The sequence below is a fragment of the Anabrus simplex genome, chromosome 2 (assembly GCF_040414725.1).
Source record: "Anabrus simplex isolate iqAnaSimp1 chromosome 2, ASM4041472v1, whole genome shotgun sequence".
NCBI lineage: Eukaryota > Metazoa > Arthropoda > Insecta > Orthoptera > Tettigoniidae > Anabrus > Anabrus simplex.
The window spans coordinates 611,818,885-611,839,413 of record NC_090266.1 but is presented as its reverse complement, the minus strand read 5'-3'; the positions used below and the strand labels follow the sequence as shown (position 1 = coordinate 611,839,413).

Below are 20,529 nucleotides of genomic sequence, written 5' to 3'. Positions count from 1 at the left end.
AGGAACTGCCGTACTTGTCGCTTGGTCCGCGGGCATTCAGCCTCTTTGATAGCTTGATTCTTCTCCGGCTAAATCTTCAGATGTTAGGACATGGTCAAGATATTCTACGTGGGATTGGGCAGTGGCAATTCTCCAATTGGCAAGTCAGTCCATGAATCTTCAGTCGTTCCAGCACTTTCTTCAGATGCACAAGGTGTTCTTGAAAATTCTTGCTGTGGATTAAAATGTCGTTGAGATTCACTTGGAAGAAATCTCCAACATATCCTGACAATATCTTATCCATCAGTCGCATGAAGGTTGCAGGAGCATTCTTCTGTCCAAAACTGGTACAATGTAAACTGGTACAATCATCTCGGTGTCCTGAAGGTGGTCAGTGGCCTAAAACTTTCCTCGACCTCCACTTGCCAGTATACGGAGTTGAGATTCAGTGTGCTGAAAATCCTAGACCCACTTATTTGTTTCAGTGAATCTTTCAGGTCAGGCATGGGGAAGGCATCACTAACGGTCTTCTCGTTCAACTTGTGTAAGTCTACACACAGTCCATACTCCCCATTCTTCTTCTTCTTCTTCTTCTTCTTCTTCGGTAGGACAATAGGCGAAGCCCAACAGGATGTAGAGGGTTCGATGAGACCTTGCCCTTCCATCTCTTGAATCTTCTGAATGACAAAGATGCAATTATCCGGGTTGATTGGATACGGGCGTTGTCGTACGTACGACATTGTAACTGGTGTAAAACCTTCAATTATTGTGTTTAATATATTTTAATTATAGTTTATTTAATGCTAAATTATCTTTTATTAAATGTTAAATATGATTTCCCTGTAAATATGTAGTATAGAATTGTATAACCTCAAATATGTACTGTGTATAAGTTTAACCTCAAAATCTATAGAGTCGAAGCGGTAGAAAATTCCATAATGTTCGTATGTTAGACTTATTGTACTATAATTTGGTATATATGAAGGGTTCTGGAAACTAACTGTAAGGTTTTATTATCCAGATACATGTAGAGACATTACGAATGTTGTAGTTATTTTCATGTACGTTTGTAAATAGTAGAGGAAAGTTCAAGTACCCATTCGACTAGCTGGTCGATCTATGTTTCGAGTGTGTTCCATTAGAGTGTTGTAAGAACTCTTCCAGAAGTCTATCATTCTAGATGGTTGATCGAATAGTATAAATATCGAGCTGTCAAGTCAGTGAGACAGTCAGAGTATTGGACTCTAGTGAGTGAGGCGGTGAATTCAAGAGAGTGCATGTTATAGTGCGCGAGTCAGTGTTGTTGATATCTGTACTGGTCAGAATCGACTTCAGGGTATTCCGCTATTGAGCGTTGTATATAGTGTCATTTGCAACTGTGTATAATTGTGTGTTGTGACGTACAGTGTAAATAAAGTAATTTATATAAGGAAGTGAACGTGTTCTTGTGTGATATTTATTTACGTAAAATAAAATCGCAATGTAGAACGATAGTGTTGCTTGGTGGGTGAGGAAGTGCTGCATTCAATGGTGTGCGTGACAGTTGTAGTCCACCCTATCTTATTGGTGATGATTTCTGAAAGGCCTTTAAGACGTGACTCAGCTACTCTTCTTCACTTGGTTGAAGATGAGTTAACTGGATATCTTCCAGGTCTACGTCGACTTCCACATCATTGCGAGTCCGGAGATTTCCATCGTGCCAGGTGACCCTCAGACGCCTGTCTTTTCCCAAGAAGACTTCATGAGCTGCATAGCCTAGGATCACTTGTATTCTATCAAAAAGTCATGACTTAATATAATGTCAGGTATAAGGTTCTGAATCACTGCAATGTTAATTACAATAGGCAGGTCCATGCATTTAGCGGTTAAGTTAGTATGTCCTCGGATGGAATAGGTTACCACGTCCGCTGCTCCCACTACCCTTCCGAGATGGTGAGACTTCATAGGCAGTAGTAATCTGGCAACAGTCCCATTTATAAAGGAGTGGCTTGCTTGGCTGTCGGGTATGGCTGAAAAATTATCGTTGCCTACCCTCAAGATGATAGCTGGGCGAGGTTGGCCTGTTCTGTTCACAATCTGACCAATCCCTTTCCTACTTGTCCAGGGCTGCTTGTCTGTCTGGTCTTGAGGCGCATTCCTGTTCCCCACCCCCCTCAATCCACAACGGGCCGAACCTAGTTTTCCGACGCCAAAGTTGGGCATTTGTTCTTCAGGTGTCCTGTTCTTCCACGCTGGTAGCATTTCCTAACTGAGCTTGTCTCTTCCATGGCTTTACTCTTGTGTTCTTCCAACTGGGCGATGATACTACACAGATCAGCAAAGGATCTCGGTTGTGATACTTTCGCTAGGGGTCTAATCTTATCGTGGAGTAGCTCTACGATGCCTGGTAAAATCTCTTTCTTGCTTCCTTCAGGATGCAGCCGCTTGAAGAGCTGGTACTTCTGGAAGACGAATGCACTAGCTCTCATGCCAGTGGGTTGTGTATCAGTCAGTAACTTCATTTTCACAGAGCTCTTCACCGCTTCAAGTTATTCCAGCAAATAGCGGCTTGTTCCTTTAACTGCGCTGTGACGAGTTGAACGAAGATGTCCTCTGGCAGATTAGTCCTTCCTAGTAGACTGACCGATCCCTCGATGATGCTAGTCTGGTTCTCTTCCAGTCTCCAGTGGAATTCTGGAAGGCTCTCTTTAATCACCCTCGGGTCTAGGTGTCCTGTATTGCCAGTTAGGTTTGAGGGGGTTGAAGGTGTGGTGACAGGTTCTGTTTGAGTTAATCTATCTTCTACCAAGGGGAGGAGGGTCTCTGTCATATTCTGAACATCTTCGTTGATGGTCGAAATCTGGTTTTCTAACGTTGCTGCAATGGCAAAAATACGGCTCCCAAAAGTTCCCTGAACGGCAGAGATACGGCTCCCAAAAGTTCCTTCGACGGTAGAAATTCTGACCTCAACCTGTTGCTTCATGCGGGAAACCTGGATTTCAGCCTCTTCCTTGAGGTTCACAATGCCCCCTTCCAGGTGGCTTACCCTACTATCGATCTGCTCAACCTGCCCCAGTTTTGACCTGATGTCCGATATCTGCTGCGTTAATTGATTGGTGACTTCGCTAATTCGGGAATTGATCTGCAAAATTTTATCATCTACAGTTGAAAGTTTTGATTCTAGGCACTGTTCTACTTTATAAACCTGTGTGCACACTTGAGATATTTGTCCAGTTAAAACCGTATTATCTTGAGAAATTTCATGTGAAATTTTGTCATTCTGTTTCGTTAAGACGAAATTAACTTGTGAAATCTGTTCTGTTAAGGCGGAATTGAGTGTCTGTATCACGCTCATTAGGTTGGAACACATTGCGGGATCATATTTACCTCATCTTCCGATGACGAGTCCAGTTGTTCGTCCACTTCGATTAAAAACTTTCGGGATCTTCACTGTTTTTAATGAGGTCTTCTCATAGCCGTGTCTTCAATGACTTCTTATTGCCGTTTGTCGGAAGATTTCTTTTTGCGAGTTCGTCTTGAAGTTATTTTACAGACATATCTTCCAGTATCACTTTCATTTTATTCCGATTTCCACTTATACTCTTATTCACTACCAAAATTATTCTTCTATCCTGTCACACGGTCGCCATTTATCGCATTCACAAAGATGCACACACAAGATGTTGTTAATTGTGTACACTGTTTTATTTACAATTTATATACGCATTATATACACAAACTAATGAACCGCCATTTTGAACAAACACTTGACTGCTACATTAGCATGTCAACCAACTACCAACAAAACAAAATCACAACATAAGTTCACACACTCGGCTAACGATTTGTACAAACATTTCAACTCAACTCCCAAGACTGTCTCTTTATATACCTTGCCTGGCCAGGCCTCTATAGGAGTATGACACAACATGCTTTCTCGTTTCTTCTCAAGTCTCCAATAACCTATGTACAAATGAATAGAACATTCTGTAAAACTCTAGTGACAAAGGTGCATTGTTCTGGAATCTTACCCTGTGTTGCACAACATTACATCGGATTTATACATCATATTTGCTGGTAATAATAAATTATATATTATTAATTACGTGTTCTTACATCAAATAAAGTCTTATTAATATACATACAGCAGACGTATCGTGACATAACCTCACGTTCTGTTACACAAGACAGATCATACAACACACAAATAATGATACAACCACGATTTACACCAAATAAAGCCTGTACATAACTACGTAAATAATAATAATAATAATAATAATAATAATAATAATAATAATAATAATAATAATAGACTAATAATAATAATAATAATAACTACTAATCGAGCCCGATATTTCACTATTTACCCATGGGTTTAGATAATTGTTTCCAAGTTATACTAGTCCATTACACACCTGCATCAAACAAACTATTGTGGGGGCTATGAATGCAAAGAGTAAAACACACAGAACTCAATGGAATTATTTTGTAGAACTATATTTCTGGTATAAAAAAAGAGTTTTTTAAACATGTTCCGGATAATCTGTGGCTCAAAGAAGAATAGGAAGTGTCTAGGTTGAACCGCTGGACAGGGGATTACTTACAGCAACTTTCACTATAACAAATTTGGAAATGTTATTTCTTTCCTCTGTTATAATTGAGAGAGAGAGAGAGAAATTTAATGGTATAATAAAGAACAGTTGAAAATGTTAACGGGCTCATCAGTTCCATCAATGCCTTGGACTTATACTGTAAGTCCAAAATCAGGTACAAAATAACTTGGGAGAAAACACCCAGCCGTTAAATTACATACAAAAGAGCATAATTGCTCCTGATAGGTGAAAAAGCATAGGTGCTTCGAACAGGTACACTTTATAGCAGAGATGCCAACTTTCAAGAAAAGCAATTCGAAATGCAGCCGTTAGGGCACGGGGGGAGGGGCGGGCGGCAGCCATAGAACTTTTTTCCCGAGATCTTACTAACTTACATATCGTTGAAAAATCAATGAACAACAGACAATTCAAGCAGATTTTCAAAGACTGGCATATAAAGAGTTTAGAAAATCAAGACCAAATTTCTTTTCATCTTCACTTAGCTGCAGCAGCTCAGTGTTATTAATCTTGGATCAAGCATATAAGCAAGAAAATGATGATGATGATGATGACGACGCTTGTTGTTTAAAGGGCCCTAACATCTAGGTCATTGGCCCCTAATGGTAAGAAATGAGACAAAATGTAATAACAATTTAAAAGTCCAAAATCCTCCACTGACCAGAATTCAAAACGTCAGGACGAAGAATGAATAGATGGATATATGAATATACAACAATCAGTGGATCCGACCCGCAATGCCCTACATTCCCAGAAACTAACGTTAAACAATAGTATTTTACTGACCAAGGGACTGCTTCTAAAGCACAATACTGAATCGATGATGCTTGTAGTCTAAAGGGGTCCAAAATCCAGGCCATTGGCCCCTCATAATGGTACTTATCGCAAGAAAGTAGAACCATGGTATCTGTCACGTTGCGGTACTAATCAAAAGTAGTGTAGACTTGCGGTATTCCACACATTACGGTACTACTCACAGGTAATGTAATGCGCACATGTAACACAGACCTATGTTGTTTCTCACATTGCGGTGCCATTTACAGGCAACGCAAACATATGGTGTTCCTCACATAAGTGTACTAACCACATGGACTCGTACTATCCCGTGGTGTTCTTCACATATTGGGTACTAATAACAGGCAAGGCAGACGCATAGTGTCGCTCACCCATGGTGTCACTCATAGTGGTACTAATCACTAGTACTGAAAAACCAAGCCGGAAGCACACACTGTCGCTACTAATCACAAACCTATTGTGTACCTAACATAGTGGTACTACGCGCAAGTAAAAGCGACCCATAGTGTTCCCTGCGTGATGGTACTAATTACAATTAGTCTCATAGTTTTAATTCAAACATCCCTTGGTCGTCTCGTTTAGTCGCCTCTTCCAACAGGCAGGGGATACCGTGGGTGTATTCTTCATCTGCGTCCCCCACCCACAGGGGGAGCAAGAAAATGAGCAGAAGTTAAAGCCATGTTATATACACATTACTAAACATTTTCATCTCGGGTCACATCAATTATGCAGTTTTTAAAGTTGTTTCCAGACATACAAAACAAGTATTTCTGTACTTCATCACGAGTCTCCACAAAGGGCTACAAAATGGAAATCATATCTTCAACATTTCTCTTAATCATAACATTCGTACCTTTGAATGCACATTACTATCAATTTTGTTGTTTCGTAGTTTAAATCACCCAACCTTGCAACCTGCAGATTATGCTGATAAATCGGTTGCCTATCAGCATTACACAATAAAACTGAGGAAAGCCCAGAATTGTCACCTTAGTCTGATGGGAAATGTAGATCAAATTCCTGACATGCCAACAAATGTTAGTGTGGGTAAGAAGGGCACAAAAACAATATGGTTAGATCTACTGGTAATGAAACATCATGCAATACGGTCATGTTAACATTTACTGTACACTGTAGAAAATTTCCTCCATATGTTTTGAAAAGAAAGATGCTACAAAAGGAACAGGAGAGCTTGAATATGTTGTAATTATATACATTATTAAATTTTTGTTGCAAATACCTTACAGAAATTCAGGGTCATCTTATATGTTAGGCCATATTATATTTAGGCCATTCGCACATAATATGGAATGTACATTTGTCAACCACGTAAAAAGAAAGAGGACACGAATATTCAAACGTCAATACATGAGTGCAAACACTCCACATTAGCCCTAAGGGATACACACTATTAACACTCTAGAAGAGGGCCTCTTACTGTGCATGCGCCGGTGCACTGCACGGCGCAAGTTGCAGGACACAACTTCACTACGCTGACCAGACTGCAAACCCCCACTCCTCTCTTCCTATATCTGTCTCACCTTTTAGGCATGTCTCCGCCTTCTTCACGTTCCCCGCAGATTCTCCCCTCACTGCGAAATATTTATGTGCGACGAGTGGAGACACGCTGTTGTATGGGACAATGTTACCGGTGTTAAAACAAATCTTTCAATTTGGTTTGAGAACACAATTTATCTTCTCTAGCTCTTATTTTCCTTTTTCTTTATAATTATACCGGTAATGTCTGGAACAAGTGATCAGCTGACAGCAATACTGAGAACGTTCTTTAAATTACAATCAGAAATACTTGCACGCAATCCAGTTATTGTACAAGTCAAAACAGGGAAGAAAAAAAATAAAAAAATAAAAAAAAAAAAAATTTCACATATGCATGTGGAACAAAACATAGAAATAATCTTAGCTGCTTCTCGATGCAGCTTAGGAAAATCTTCCTTCGACAAATTCTCGTAGGATTCGACCAAAGCCTTTGCATGGAAAAACAATTTTTTTCTGATGATAACGTAATTATTGCCGAACGATTAAGCATTTGGCTTTATCGTCAAGTCTGAGAAAAAATACGAAAGTTCCCAGTTCGATTGAAATGGACTTTCGAAAGTCTTTGCTTTCTTCGAAATAGGTTGCTCTATTATTAACACTAGAACCGCCGGAACATATTGTATACCTAGAACCGCCGATGCGGTCATTTTGACCGCTGTATTGGAATTATAATTTTTATTCTAAATACGTATAGTAACTCATTGTCACACTTTCAAATATGTGTTACTAAGTTTATAAAACATTAATTATGGGATCTTAAGCAGAAAAGAAACAAATTATTTCATTGTATTGCAAATGTAATATTTTCGTAATTTATTACATACACAGATATGTTTCTCTAAAACACACTTATCTAATAAACAAACATTGCTTTTACTTCAAATTCTTTTAGTCTAAACTGTAAAATAGTTATTACACATTAACAGAAAAGAAAATTACTGTAACATTTTATTTAGTGTAATTTATGACCTGAAACATGTTTGCCAAATCCGCGTACCACACCATATTTTTGAAACACTGTCTTTCTTTTCCTTTAGTGTATTTGCACACGCTGATGCAATTCTGCGTCTTTAGAAGCAGGAACTACATACCACGACCTTAGTTATGTCCTTTGAGCAAGAACCACACACTCGCTGTTTGCACTTTCTGCAGGTAAAGTTTGTCTTATTCCTGCATTTCTTCATTTGGCATTGCCTCCTCTGTACATTTCCTTCCACAGGCTCCCTAAATTCGGGTTCTCTTTCCACATACTTAGGTTTCGATTCCATGTACCCCATACGAAGCTCCTCTGCTAGCTTCAGGATGTAATTTCGGCGACTGATTTTCTTCCCGGTCACTTTTTTGAAAATGATCCAGGAACTGATTGCTGCCAAGTCAAGAATATTATGAAATACATGAACAGGCCATCTTCGGGTAGCGGATCGAACAGTATATTTTCTTCCCATTTGATCCACCACGTCCACACCATATTTTGTATTGTTGTAGAAGTCTACTGTTTCGGGAATCCTTTTGGGATTAGCTTGAATTTCAACTTCTGAGTGCAAAGTACTGTATAGAAGGACGTTCTTGTTTCGTTTACCTTGATAAACAGTAAGTGTGTCATTGGAATGTTTCAGGAGAGTTGAGTCGTAAAGACTAGCCTTCATAGCCTTCACAGCTTTAGGTATTTCTCTCCTTGATCGTCTAATGGTTCCAACAATACTCGTACCATTACTTTTCAACTTCTTACCAAGTTTCACTGTTGTAAAAAAGTTGTCTGTAGTCACGTTTCGCCCCTTCTTTTGAAATGGTTCCATCAACTTCATTACTACACTTTCGGGAAGAGTCTCGTCACGTCCTCCGAGATCGTCTTTTCCTAGCTACGGAAACCCATTGCACAGAAACTTTGAGTCAACGTCCACAAGAAGCCAAAACTTAATTCCAAATTTATCTGGTTTGTTCAGCATGTACTGTAAGAATGGACACCTTGTTTTGCTTGGGAAAAGCTGCTCATCAGCCATCAGATTTTCACCTGGAATATAAGTCAATTGACAATTTTCAATGAATTTGTTCCATACTTTTGATACTAACGCAAATTTATCAGTCTTCAAACGTTCTGATCTTGTAGTTCTGACGTCGAAACGCAAAAATCTTTGAATTTCTCAAAAACAATTCCTTCCCATTGTTTCACTGAAGAATGGTGGCCCCCACTTTTTAGACCAGAGTTCATCAAGTTCAGTGTTACTGGCTCCAAGAACACCACGAGCATACACTAAGGCAATGAATGCCTCCAGTTTTTCTAAACTTACACTCCACAATTCATCACCTAGAACACGTTTTGCTTCCGTTTCCGTACAGTGTTTGATGTGTTTCAATATAGACTCATCAATAACAAGACGCCATGCACTCGCTACACTGTCGTCAGAAACATACCGCTTTGAATATGGAGTAGGTCTTGGATTTTCTTTCAAGATGTTGTGACAAGCCATCCTGCCAGGTGTAGTCTTCCCAAACTCTCCTACAGTCCACTCCGTGATGCCGTCTGTATCTAGTAACGTATTACTTGTTCCTGGGAGGCTTGTGCTGATTCGTCCCCTCTTATTTCCAGCTTTTCGTACTACATTTTCTGCTGCTGTAATAGAACAATTGATAACTTTCAGTTCTCGGCCTATACCAGGCATAATTGCAGTCTAAATGTTGAATTTCAGTACCAAAGTTGAAATGTTGACATCAAGATAACGTATATCATTATTGTAACTTACCTGGTTCAACAATTTGGTATTCAGCATCATCTGAATCACTGCTTTCAGAATGGACACTTGGTTGGTAGTAATCTTCGTCCGCAGCTTCTTCTCGTAGGTCCTCTACATCTGGGTCACATTCAACTTCAGACATATCATCTGGAATATCATGCAGTAGAGTGAGTAATTCTTCATCGGTAAGGGTCGGTGGTCTATGAGCCATGGTCTGTGACAAGCTGACGAAGCTGTGGCTCCAGACTGACGAGAGAGATTAGTGGACAGTTGTCCCAAGGTTGTGATTGCCTCACGGAGAGAGGAGGGGTGAGGGAGGCCTTGAAGGGGATTGTGAGAGCGGAAGAATGTTCGCTACTCTCAGAGGAGAGTGACCCATTAGCCCTCGTAGCCGCCTTTCAATAAATGAATAAAGAGGAAATTGAACAATGGCCGTGCATAGACTATCAGAGTTTCATTGTTGTGCTTACTTTATTGCAGGGAGAATAATTATAAACAAATTTTATCTCAACCAGAGGAATAAGCACATGTTCTAACGCATTTTATTATGATAATCAATACAGCGGTCAAAATGACCGCTCCGGCGGTTCTAGGTATACTCGTTACCTACGTCCTATCCAATGACGCAAAATTAATTAACAATCAGGAAAAGTCACTGAAGCTCTTTACAATAGGACAAAAAATGTGGTCAAAATAAGGCTTTGAAAATGTGTAGCGGTCATTTTGACCGCTCCGGCGGTTCTAGTGTTAAGTTGTCTTGCTCGTATCTGTTTCTTTACAAGTTGCTTTACGTGGCACCGACAGAGATAGGTCTTATGGCGACAATGGGATAGGAAAGGGCTAGGAGTGGAAAGGAAGCGGCCGTGGCCTTAATTAAGGTACAGCCCCAGCATTAGCCTGGTGTGAAAACGGGAACCACAGAAAACCATCTTCCGGGCTGCTGACTGTGGGGTTCGAACCCACAATCTCCCGAATACTGGACGCACTTAAGCGACTGCAGCCATTGAGCTCGGTTGTATCTGTTTCATTGATAAACAAGCTGTCCATCACTGACCGCTTTGTCGCTCTCAGCTTACTACCATCCGAGTCAAGACGAGTTGAGCCGAGTCACACAGATGCACAGTGCAAGGAGTCTCCGCGCCTTGGTTTGCAAGCGAGATTTTAGGCGTTTGAGAGGCCCTGCTCTAGAACAACCTAGCCAACTCTCTCATATAGGTTATTTAAAAAACCCTCATTAACATTAGAATCTGAAAATTAGCCTCAAGAATAGGTAGCAATATATCCGTAGGGCTACCTTTCTCGATAAATTACTACGAGCAGAGACAACTGTACACAACCAGCCCAAGTGACAGAACAACAGCACTGTTCCATCAAGTACAATAACAGAGTGTCCTCCACTAGGCATCACCATTCTCAATGAACTGATTCGACTCAAAGCACATGCACTATACAATTTTGTCATACAAAACTGCCTTTCTAACTGTAATGTAGGTTACAGACATAAAAATACAGTGTTCTTGTACCAGGGAACAGTTCCCAAGGACACCCACACAACAATTTCTTGAAAGCGCTCCAAGGAGGTACCGGTAATTCATTCAGCTTATTTCCATGAACAGTTATCGTCATAAAATAATGGACATCAACACATGAAAAAAAAATTGCTTTTTGGTGACTGTGTTCATTCTGGGAAATCATACAGGTCATGATGCCAATAATAATCAGTGGTAATAGTGATCAACGAAGTATCCTTACCAATTTCACTTCAAGTCAATGAATGTGTTCAACGTCCCTTCAATATCTACAGATTTTAAGAGATGCTGAAGTATGGGAATTTTGTCCAGTACAGGGTTTCAGTAACGTGTCAGTAAAGCGAAGACGACTTCTTAGTTTAAACCTTTGAGCTTGTATGTCAGATATGTTCGAACATCACAATCTCAGTTTGTATGTGTGAACGTTTTTGACATGTTTAATCAAAGGATAGCACAAATTAACAGTGGCATTAAGGTTGCCACTGATGCTTTCACGGCCCGTAATGATAGACATGATGCTATATAGGCTTTTAGGCTTATGACGTGTCAAGAAAATAAGGTGAAATTCTTTTGTTTAAGAAGCCTTTCTTGTGGACAGTCCAGATTTTCTTCTGATGACGCTGAGCACAGTTCTCTGCGAAATGTAAAGAATTTCACCTTATTTTCTTGACACGGCATATGCCCAAAAGCCTATACAGCACCATGTCTACTAGTGGCATTAAGGCTTTTAGTAAGTAAACTTATGTCCTCATTCTGAGGTAGTGCAGCTCTTTTCAGGCACTCCCCCAATGGAGGTGAGCTTCATGTACAATTTTAACTAATACCGGCCCTCCTGCCATTCTTAAATTTTTGGCAGTATATGGAATCGAACCTGGGCCCCCAAAGACGGCAGCTAATAGTAGTAACCTTTACACTACGGAGACGTGTTACACTTTTAGTAACTCATGGGCAATATCACATCCTTGGAATAGATTCTACCCACCAAGATTTGAAACTACAGAGCGCACTCGCACACACACTTAAGCAAAATAAAGAAAGACTATTACTTCTCCAAAATCTTTTCAATGAAACTAGAATTTCATACAGGCGTTTCCTTCGAGACGTGTTATACAAAGAGTAAATGCAATTAAGAGAAGCATACTTCTAAATTCTGCATTTCCAGCATTTATGTAGGCTATTCATGTAAAGTATTTTACTATTTTTTTTTTCTTTTTGCTATTTGTTTTATGTCACACCAACAAGGACAGGTCTTATGACAACGATGGTATAGGCCACAGATAGGACTGGGAAGAAAGCAACAAACCAACCATGGCTTTTACTAAGGTTCAGCCCCAGCACATACTACATGTGAAAATGAGGGACCACAGAAAACCATCTTCAGGGCTGCAGACAGTTGGTTGGGTTCGAACCCACTATCTCCCGAATGTAAGCAAACACCAACATGCTTTGAACCATGTAGCAAACCCACTCATTTTTTTTTTTTAATTTCCATTAAGCTAGTCTGAGATTAGCTGAGATACCCATAATTTTCTCGAAAAATAACTACGAGTAGAGATAACTCTGAGGGGCTGCCTGGCCAAGGCGGTAAAGGCGTGCTTGGTTCGCCCGGAAGGACGTGCGTTCGAATCCACGTCAGGAAGTCATAATATTTATGAAACGAGATTTCCACATCCGGAGGTGCACATGGCCCTGAGGTTCACTCAATCTACACCAAAAATGAGCACCAGGTTATTTTCTGGGGGCAAAGGCTGCCGGGCATAGAGCTAACTGCTCTACCCCATTAGTGCCGAGGTTACGGATAGTGGAAGCCTTTCACCTTCCACCCCTTCAAGGGCCTTCATGGAATGTACAGAGATTACTTTTTTACCTGCTTTTGTTTTTTAGAAAACTGTACACAACCAGCATAATCCCTTCAAGTACAATGTCAGAGCGTGCTTAATAATGCACAATAATGATGTTCTTTTGTTCTTGCTATGTCACTTGCTTGAACAATGCTACCGCCTGTTCAGATAAATTCCGGGTGTGGCTGGTCAGCACATTAAGTAATAGACCACAGCAGCATATTATATATTCCAAGAGTGGACAAACCTTGAATTAATTTTTGCCTGTGGAGATCATCGACAGAGAATGATCTGGACCCTAACACAAAGTGACAGTGACAAGATCATTGGTTTGCTTTGGTTAGGTCTAGCATATGACAAGACAATTAGTCTGGATTTTTTAGATCATTGGTGTGGACCGACCACATCTGCAAGAAAAGGCTAGGCTATGATGTAGCATACAGGCCTCTAGTTTTCCCTGCAAGCACATCCCTATCACAATTTGTTGGTGCCGCTTCTGTACCCGGTGTGCAGTCTTAGGGATGAAAAAAAAAAATCATATAAAAATGATGTGCAACGATACCTGAAGTACCAGAAAGGAGGGACCCTTCCTTTATGCTTGCCAGAAACCCACCATCCCGCCCAAAAAAGTATTCTTACTTATATAGAAGAGTTAAAACCCGGGCTGTGTAAATCAATTGATTGCGACCGTGTGCTGTGTTCCTATTGGCCGGTCAATGTTCGCGATATGTTCCTATTCGTCGGACAAGCTTCCTAATGTCTCTGGCAGAGCTCGCATCATGTGAAAGTGCAGGGCTGCCATATTTGCTAAAAGTAAGAGAACCACGAATTTCAAAGTTCACCACCAATTTCAAAGTTCAGTAAAAGTAACAAAACTGCCACATGCTAAAAATACTCTCCAGACCAACGGAGGTGTCACGCGGGGATAATAGAGGCCTAAGGGCCACTCCGCGGCTTCTAATCTGGGGGATTACACCCCCAGACCCCCTATGCTTGCCCCCAGGCCAATGGTCTAACCAATCCAGTCCAATGGTCTTGTCATTAACCTACCCTAACCTATCCAGACCAATGGAGGTGTTACGCTGGATACTAGAGGCCTAAGGGCCGCTCCACGGCTTCTAACCTTTGCATGCCCCCAGGCCAATGGTCTAACCAATCCAGTCCAATGGTCTTGTCACTAACCTAACCTAGCCTATCCAGGCCAAGGGAGATGTCACGCAGGATACTCGAGGCCTAAGAGCCGCTCCGCGGCTTCTAACCTGGGGGTTTACGCCCCCAGGCCAATGGTCTATCCAATCCAGTCCAATGGTCTTGTCACTAAGAATGCATAAGTTGGCAAGCCTGCTGAGTGTTACGTGACGTCGCCCAAATCGCGCCATTTTGGATGTCTAACCTCACTTTCGCACACCGGGTACGGAAGCTTTACCAATTTGTTTAGGAGTTTATGTGATGACATGCATCTACGTAACTATCTGTACTGAATTATGTGAATGATGCCATACTGAAGGACTCGGACAGTAGCACTGCCCAATCATGCACCCCTACTTTCCAAAATGTTGTAGTTTTATTGTATTTCAACAATTTATATAAAACTAAAGTAACTATTTAGGGATGGGTGATGGCTCCCCAGCAGTGGCAGTGAACACATATCTCTCCTACATATCATATGAGGTATGATTTATAAGATACCAAACCCTACGTTTAAAAATAAAGTGATGGGATGGAGCTATAGTTCTACCCCCCAAACTTTTCCAGTTCTAAGCATTAAACACTCTCTATATGTCAAGACACTGCCAAGATTCTATACCACAAATTTGAGCATAGCAGGAGAGCATCTCAACTGGTTATGCTTCCACGTAGAGTAAAAATGGCCATTTCACAAGATACAAGCTACAACTAAAAATCACACATACGTGACCTCCACCAATATACGTACAATAATGTTCTCAATGTACAAAATCAAATGAGTAGACTGAACATACAGGGCTAGTATCAACGATTATCAGAAATAACTTAAAATACATTTTTTTCCAAAAACAAACCTTGGCATGCTGTCTGTGGGCATCCATAATCAAATCGCGACAAGTCTGTAAATTACGATCTTTATCATTTCCAGACGTCATCTGGCAAACAGCAACCACACATTTATGTATCGCTGACATCCTTGAATTTCTTCTTATGACAAATTCGTGCAAACACGGACAAGGCAATAACAACCTGGAAGAAACGAAGGAAGAAATCACTATGAGAAATATCCTCCGTACCCACAAACAGTAGGTCCGCCGCTACTCCACACAAACAGCCTACGTATTTGTAACAAGCAGTTAATCCAACACTTACCGCTTCACACTCCGTATCATAGTTCAAACAATCACTCTTATGTAACTGCTTCTTACTTACTGAAATTTCTAGCCAACGTAACAGGGCCCCTCTTAAGGCTTTAAACTCCCGCGTTAGCGCGTTATGAATCGGAGATAAAACAAAGTCTCTTCTTCTTCTTTACCGAGTCTTGTCTTGTCTTGCGGATATTTATTTGGGATTCAATAAATTCTTTCCCAGTCACGAGACGATTAATATATTACACTTATATCACAAAAGCACACGATTACATCACTAATGCCCGATTTTAGCATGATCACACGTAGATAGATGCACTTAAAGAAGCAAAATTATATCGGGTATGGGTAGGTTCATGGAAGTATTACATTCGATACTGAGCAGGGACACAAAGAACCTAGTAAGCTGGAATAGGAGTAACGTGTTACACTGTACAAGATCGGAAAGTAATAAAAACCTTGATACAGTATCTACTCACAAGGGACATATGGAAGTGCCACCTCACAAACATGTCGGAACAAAACAACCGAAAAACTAGATCATAATTACAATTTGATGTGAGTGTTATCAAGGTACTCGTTTAAAATAGTAATGATCGTAGACGAAGGTTGGTGCAACAAAACTGAAAGTCGTGTAGGGAAAAATACTTGAACTTTAAGTAATTTCTGCATTAAAATGGTCTGGTGATGTGCATATTGGGGGCAATGAAAAAAACAGGTGGTCACTATCGCCCTCAGATTCTCCACAGGAACAAGTTGGGTCGTTCGTAATGTGAAATCGAGTTAAATATACTGGGGTTAAGGCATGATTAAAACGTAGTCGGATGATATTGGTAATGTGACGTCGTGTATACGTACCATTTGCAAACCACGGCAGTGTGGGAATACTCGGTTGAATTTGATAGTAATGTTGGCCTTTCGTACGAGCAGATAATCGCCATTGTGTGCACCATGTGTGTTGAGCTGCAGTTTTGATATGCGGAAAGAAATCGGGAATCGGAATTTTGATTTGTAATATATTCGCGGTATCTGCACTGGCGCCTTTCGCTGCTATATCGGCCATATCGTTGCCTACGTGCCGATTATGCCCTTTAATCCATATTAGCGTTATAACAAAACCGGATGTTTCAAGTCGAAATAGAAGAGACTTGACTTCGTAGACATATGTATTTGTATGAGGGGCGAGTGATTGCAGAGCTTGTAAAACACTTTGAGAATCGCTGAATATATTAATTTTTTTGGATTGCAACTGTTGAACATATACGAGGGCTTGGTATATGGCATATAATTCTGCTGTAAAAATAGTTAAATTATTAGGTAACGGATATTTAAAGCTAATGAGTAATTGTGGATCGTAAAATGCTGCTCCGACTCCAGTATTTGATTTTGACCCATCGGTAAATAGGTGGTAATCTGGTGTGGTTATGGGACTTTTAAATTTCTTATGAGCGTATAATGTGGGATAAGGTGCAGACATTGATTGGTTTGATGCATCAGAAGGGGCAATGATAATAGAAGGACGGAATGTTTGAATATCATAGTGGTATGAATACGTATTAACGCGTGGTGTACGAAGTATAGTCTCAGTGAGATGGCGGATTTCAGCATAAGCCATATATATGGCGGGATACCGATGATTGGGAGAAGGACGCTGTTGATAATATTCATATAATAATTGTAATTTAGGGACAATAAGGGAGTTCGTTCTACTAATATGTTTAACTAGGAATTGTTTGGAAAGTTTTATCCTGCGAATGTACAGTGGTTCTTCCGTAGTTTCTACTAATAAAGCGTTAGTTGGTGTTGTGCGGAGGGCACCCACACTGATACGTAGTGCTGAAAATTGGAGACGATCCAACGCTAATAAACTATGTTTAGAGGTTAAATCAATAATGTGGGCGCTATAATCAAGTATGGACCGAATGGTTGAATGATATAGCTGCAGTGCTGACAAGGGGTCAGCACCTCATGCACGTTTCGTTACCGTTCGTAAGATGGTGATATAACGATCAGATTTCCTGATAAGATGTCGTATATGAGTTTGCCATGTGAGTTTTTGATCGATATATATTCCTAAATATAAGTGTTGTGAAACCAAGGGAATGCTATAGGTGTCAAAGTTAATAGGGCTTTTATCAAAGGTTCGTTTATGTGTAAAGATCATCGCTGCACATTTAGGTATAGAAAGGGAAAGTCCATGGGCCGTTAGCCACTGAAAGACTAAACTTAAAACCCGAGATATTGTGGCTCTACAAAGGTCAATGTGGGAGTCAGCACAATAAATAACATAATCATCCGCGTAAGATAGAATACGAGCGTGTGGTAGCACAAGAGATTCGAGCTCTTTCATGTAAAGGGCAAACAAAATTCCACTGAGTATCGATCCCTGTGGTAAACCTTGTGATGTGTAACGGCTATCAATTGTGTGTTGGGGAGATTTAATAGTTAACCGGCGGTTAGTAAATAGTTGATTTAAAATAGAAATGAATTGGAAGGGGAATCCAGCACTAAATAATTTCTCCCAGAGGACATACAATAACACAGCATCATAGGCACCTTTAATATCCAAAAAGACTGCTACGATAGATTGTTTCCGCCATTTTGCTAATAAGATGTCGAGTAAGAAAATAATGATAGGGTCTTGTGTACTATTACCCCGTCGAAAGGCGAACTGATACTTGGGTAATAGCGAGTGATATTCCAATACCCACGCCATTCGTTTCATAAGGATTTTACAAAAAACTTTGCGTATACACGATCCCAGAACTATGCCTCGGAAATTGTCAGGTTCGGTAGGTAGTTTTGTTGGTTTCAGAATGGGTGTGATGAAAAACTCGTTCCAAGATGCTGGTACATGTAATGTCTCGAAAATACTATTATAATATTTGAGTAAATAAATTTGGACATGGGGGTAAGGCCTTGAGCATTTGATAAGTAATTGCATCAGGTCCTGGTGATGAGCTATTGACGGTACATAATACAGAGTGTAATTCATTATATGTAATTGGATTCAAAAGGGAAATAAAAGAACAAGAATTATTCTGTGAGGTGGGTAGAAAGAATGGATTTACGGTAACAGGGGCAAGGGTGTATAAAAAATCTTCTAGAACTTGTCGCGGATAAGCAGAAGAAGTTTGGTATTGGAAAGTTCTCGTGATCATGCGGATCGCGTTCCAAAATTTCGTTGCTGGAAGTTGTGGAGTTAATTGAGAAATAAAAGATTGCCCAGCTTTTCGCTTTTTTGCATTAAAGACGAGTTTTGTTTTCGCGATATGGTTTCGCAATTGAAAATAATGCTGCTGCGTCATTGGTTGGCGATATTGTTTCAATAATTGTTTGCGCTTATGAATAAGATCGTGACATTCTTTGTCCCACCATTTTAGTTCATATTCCTGTGGATGGGTCGTCACTTTTAATGGTCGACACGGATGATACATGTTTAAATATTGGGTTAAATAAAGGAGTAAGAGGGAAAAGGAAAGAGCGGAATTGTGTTTCTGCTGCAAGATATAATTGAGGTATGATTGATAGTTAGAAACATTAAAGTGTTTATAAGATCGGACGTTACTTATACAGAAGGGTGTCTGAAACTGGGAATGTGGTGGGTGAATACCATATGTGATGAGAATTGGGAAGTGGTCACTAGTGTGAGTATCAGATAATGTATGCCAGGTGGTGACAGGGGCAATAGTGGTGCGGCAGAAAGTAAGGTCTACTGCGCTGGGTGGAGATCCAGGCGGAGTTAAACGGGTCGGGGAGCCGTCATTTAAAAGAAACAAATTCTGATGAGTTGAAGTAGTAAGTAAATTTGAACCTTTGATTGTATCCACCATACATCCCCATTCAATGTGGTGGCAATTAAAATCACCGAGAAGAAAAAGATGTGGAAATGTGTCAAATTGTTGAATAAAATGCATCCATTGATTCTGAGTAATGTAAATGTGGGGAGGCCAATAGATGTTTATGAAACAAGTATTATGGTGTACTATTCCTACAGCATAAGTGTGCGCGATGATATATTGTAAAGAGAAATGTGTAACTGATAAGGAAGTATGAACACATGTGGCAACTCCATCAAAGCCGTTACCATCATGTCGGAAAACTTGATAACCTCGTAATCGAAAAATGAAATGCGGTTGAAACCACGTTTCTTGTAAGCAGATAAAATGAGCTCGTGTTTCATTCAGCAAAATTTGTAACTCATGTCTTTTAGAGGAGGCACTTCGACAATTCCATTGGAGTAAAGTAATCATGCTAGTATGTTCATGATAGAGTCTCGTAGTTTATATAATACATGGTGAAGTTGAGGCTCGTGACCCATACTTTGAGTTAACATTAACAGCAATTGCTGGATTTCTTTTTGAAGGCGTTCCTTGGAAGGAGGATAATGTATATCTTGAAGGGTTGCAGAGGGTTGCTGCCTAGCAGATGTGGGCGCACTTGAGGGATATGCTAGTTGCAGAGGTTGTTGCATGGCACTCGTTGACGGGATCGAATGTACTGGAACCGAAGGTTCGTTTCGCAGAATGGCCATGTATCCTTGTCGGTCGAAACCGGGTTCGGGTGTAGGAGGGGGAGATTGCATGATTACTTGGGTGAACTTACGCTTACGCGGGTTGGGAGTAAAGGGGATGGGGGATTCGACGATAGAGGAGGGAACTGAAGTTCTTGTTGCTCGGAATGATAAATTGGAAGGGCGATTCGGGCTTTAGCTTCGGGAAAAGATATGTGTTCAGTACTCATTAATTTTTAATGGTGACCTGATACTTATGTTCAGGACAAATTGAGGAACCTGTGACATGGTTTTTCTTACAGTACGCACATTGTGTAAATTGCTCCGTACATGCCTGGGTTTCATGTTCTTGTGCACATTTCCCACAACGAGAGTTTTTCGCTTGACATTGCCGAATTGTATACCCATATCGCTGGCATTTGCGACAGCGAATGGGTGAAAAGATGTAAGGTTCAACTTCTATGTACACCTTGTATAAGGCGACATGGGAGGGTATGTTTGTGATCTGAGAACAATTTTTACTGAACCCGTAGGAAGGTATTGGGTTTCTCCATCTTGAATTGCACGGCGATTAAGTCGTTGCACGCTTTTAACTGGTGCCTCGGATTCCAGGTACTGTAATATGTCATCATTCGATAAACCTTTTTCAACTCCA

General features: G+C 40.4%; 1 protein-coding gene across 2 annotated transcripts in view; it reads right to left on the bottom strand.

Annotated features, from left to right (window-relative positions):
- The window catches only part of NitFhit (NFT-1 protein), a 212,579-nt gene extending 197,023 nt beyond the window's left edge, over window positions 1-15,556 (bottom strand). The window contains exons 1-2 of one of the 2 annotated variants that reach the window (XM_067139252.2): window positions 15,426-15,556; window positions 15,068-15,242 (exon numbers count right to left, since the gene is read on the bottom strand). In XM_067139252.2, the coding sequence (XP_066995353.2) occupies window positions 15,068-15,187 (120 nt within the window). In that variant the 5' untranslated portion in view covers window positions 15,188-15,242; window positions 15,426-15,556. Of the gene's footprint in view, window positions 1-15,067; window positions 15,243-15,365 lie in introns of both variants that reach the window. The other variant, XM_067139251.2, reaches the window with a different exon arrangement.
- Between the last annotated feature and the right edge of the window lie 4,973 nt (window positions 15,557-20,529).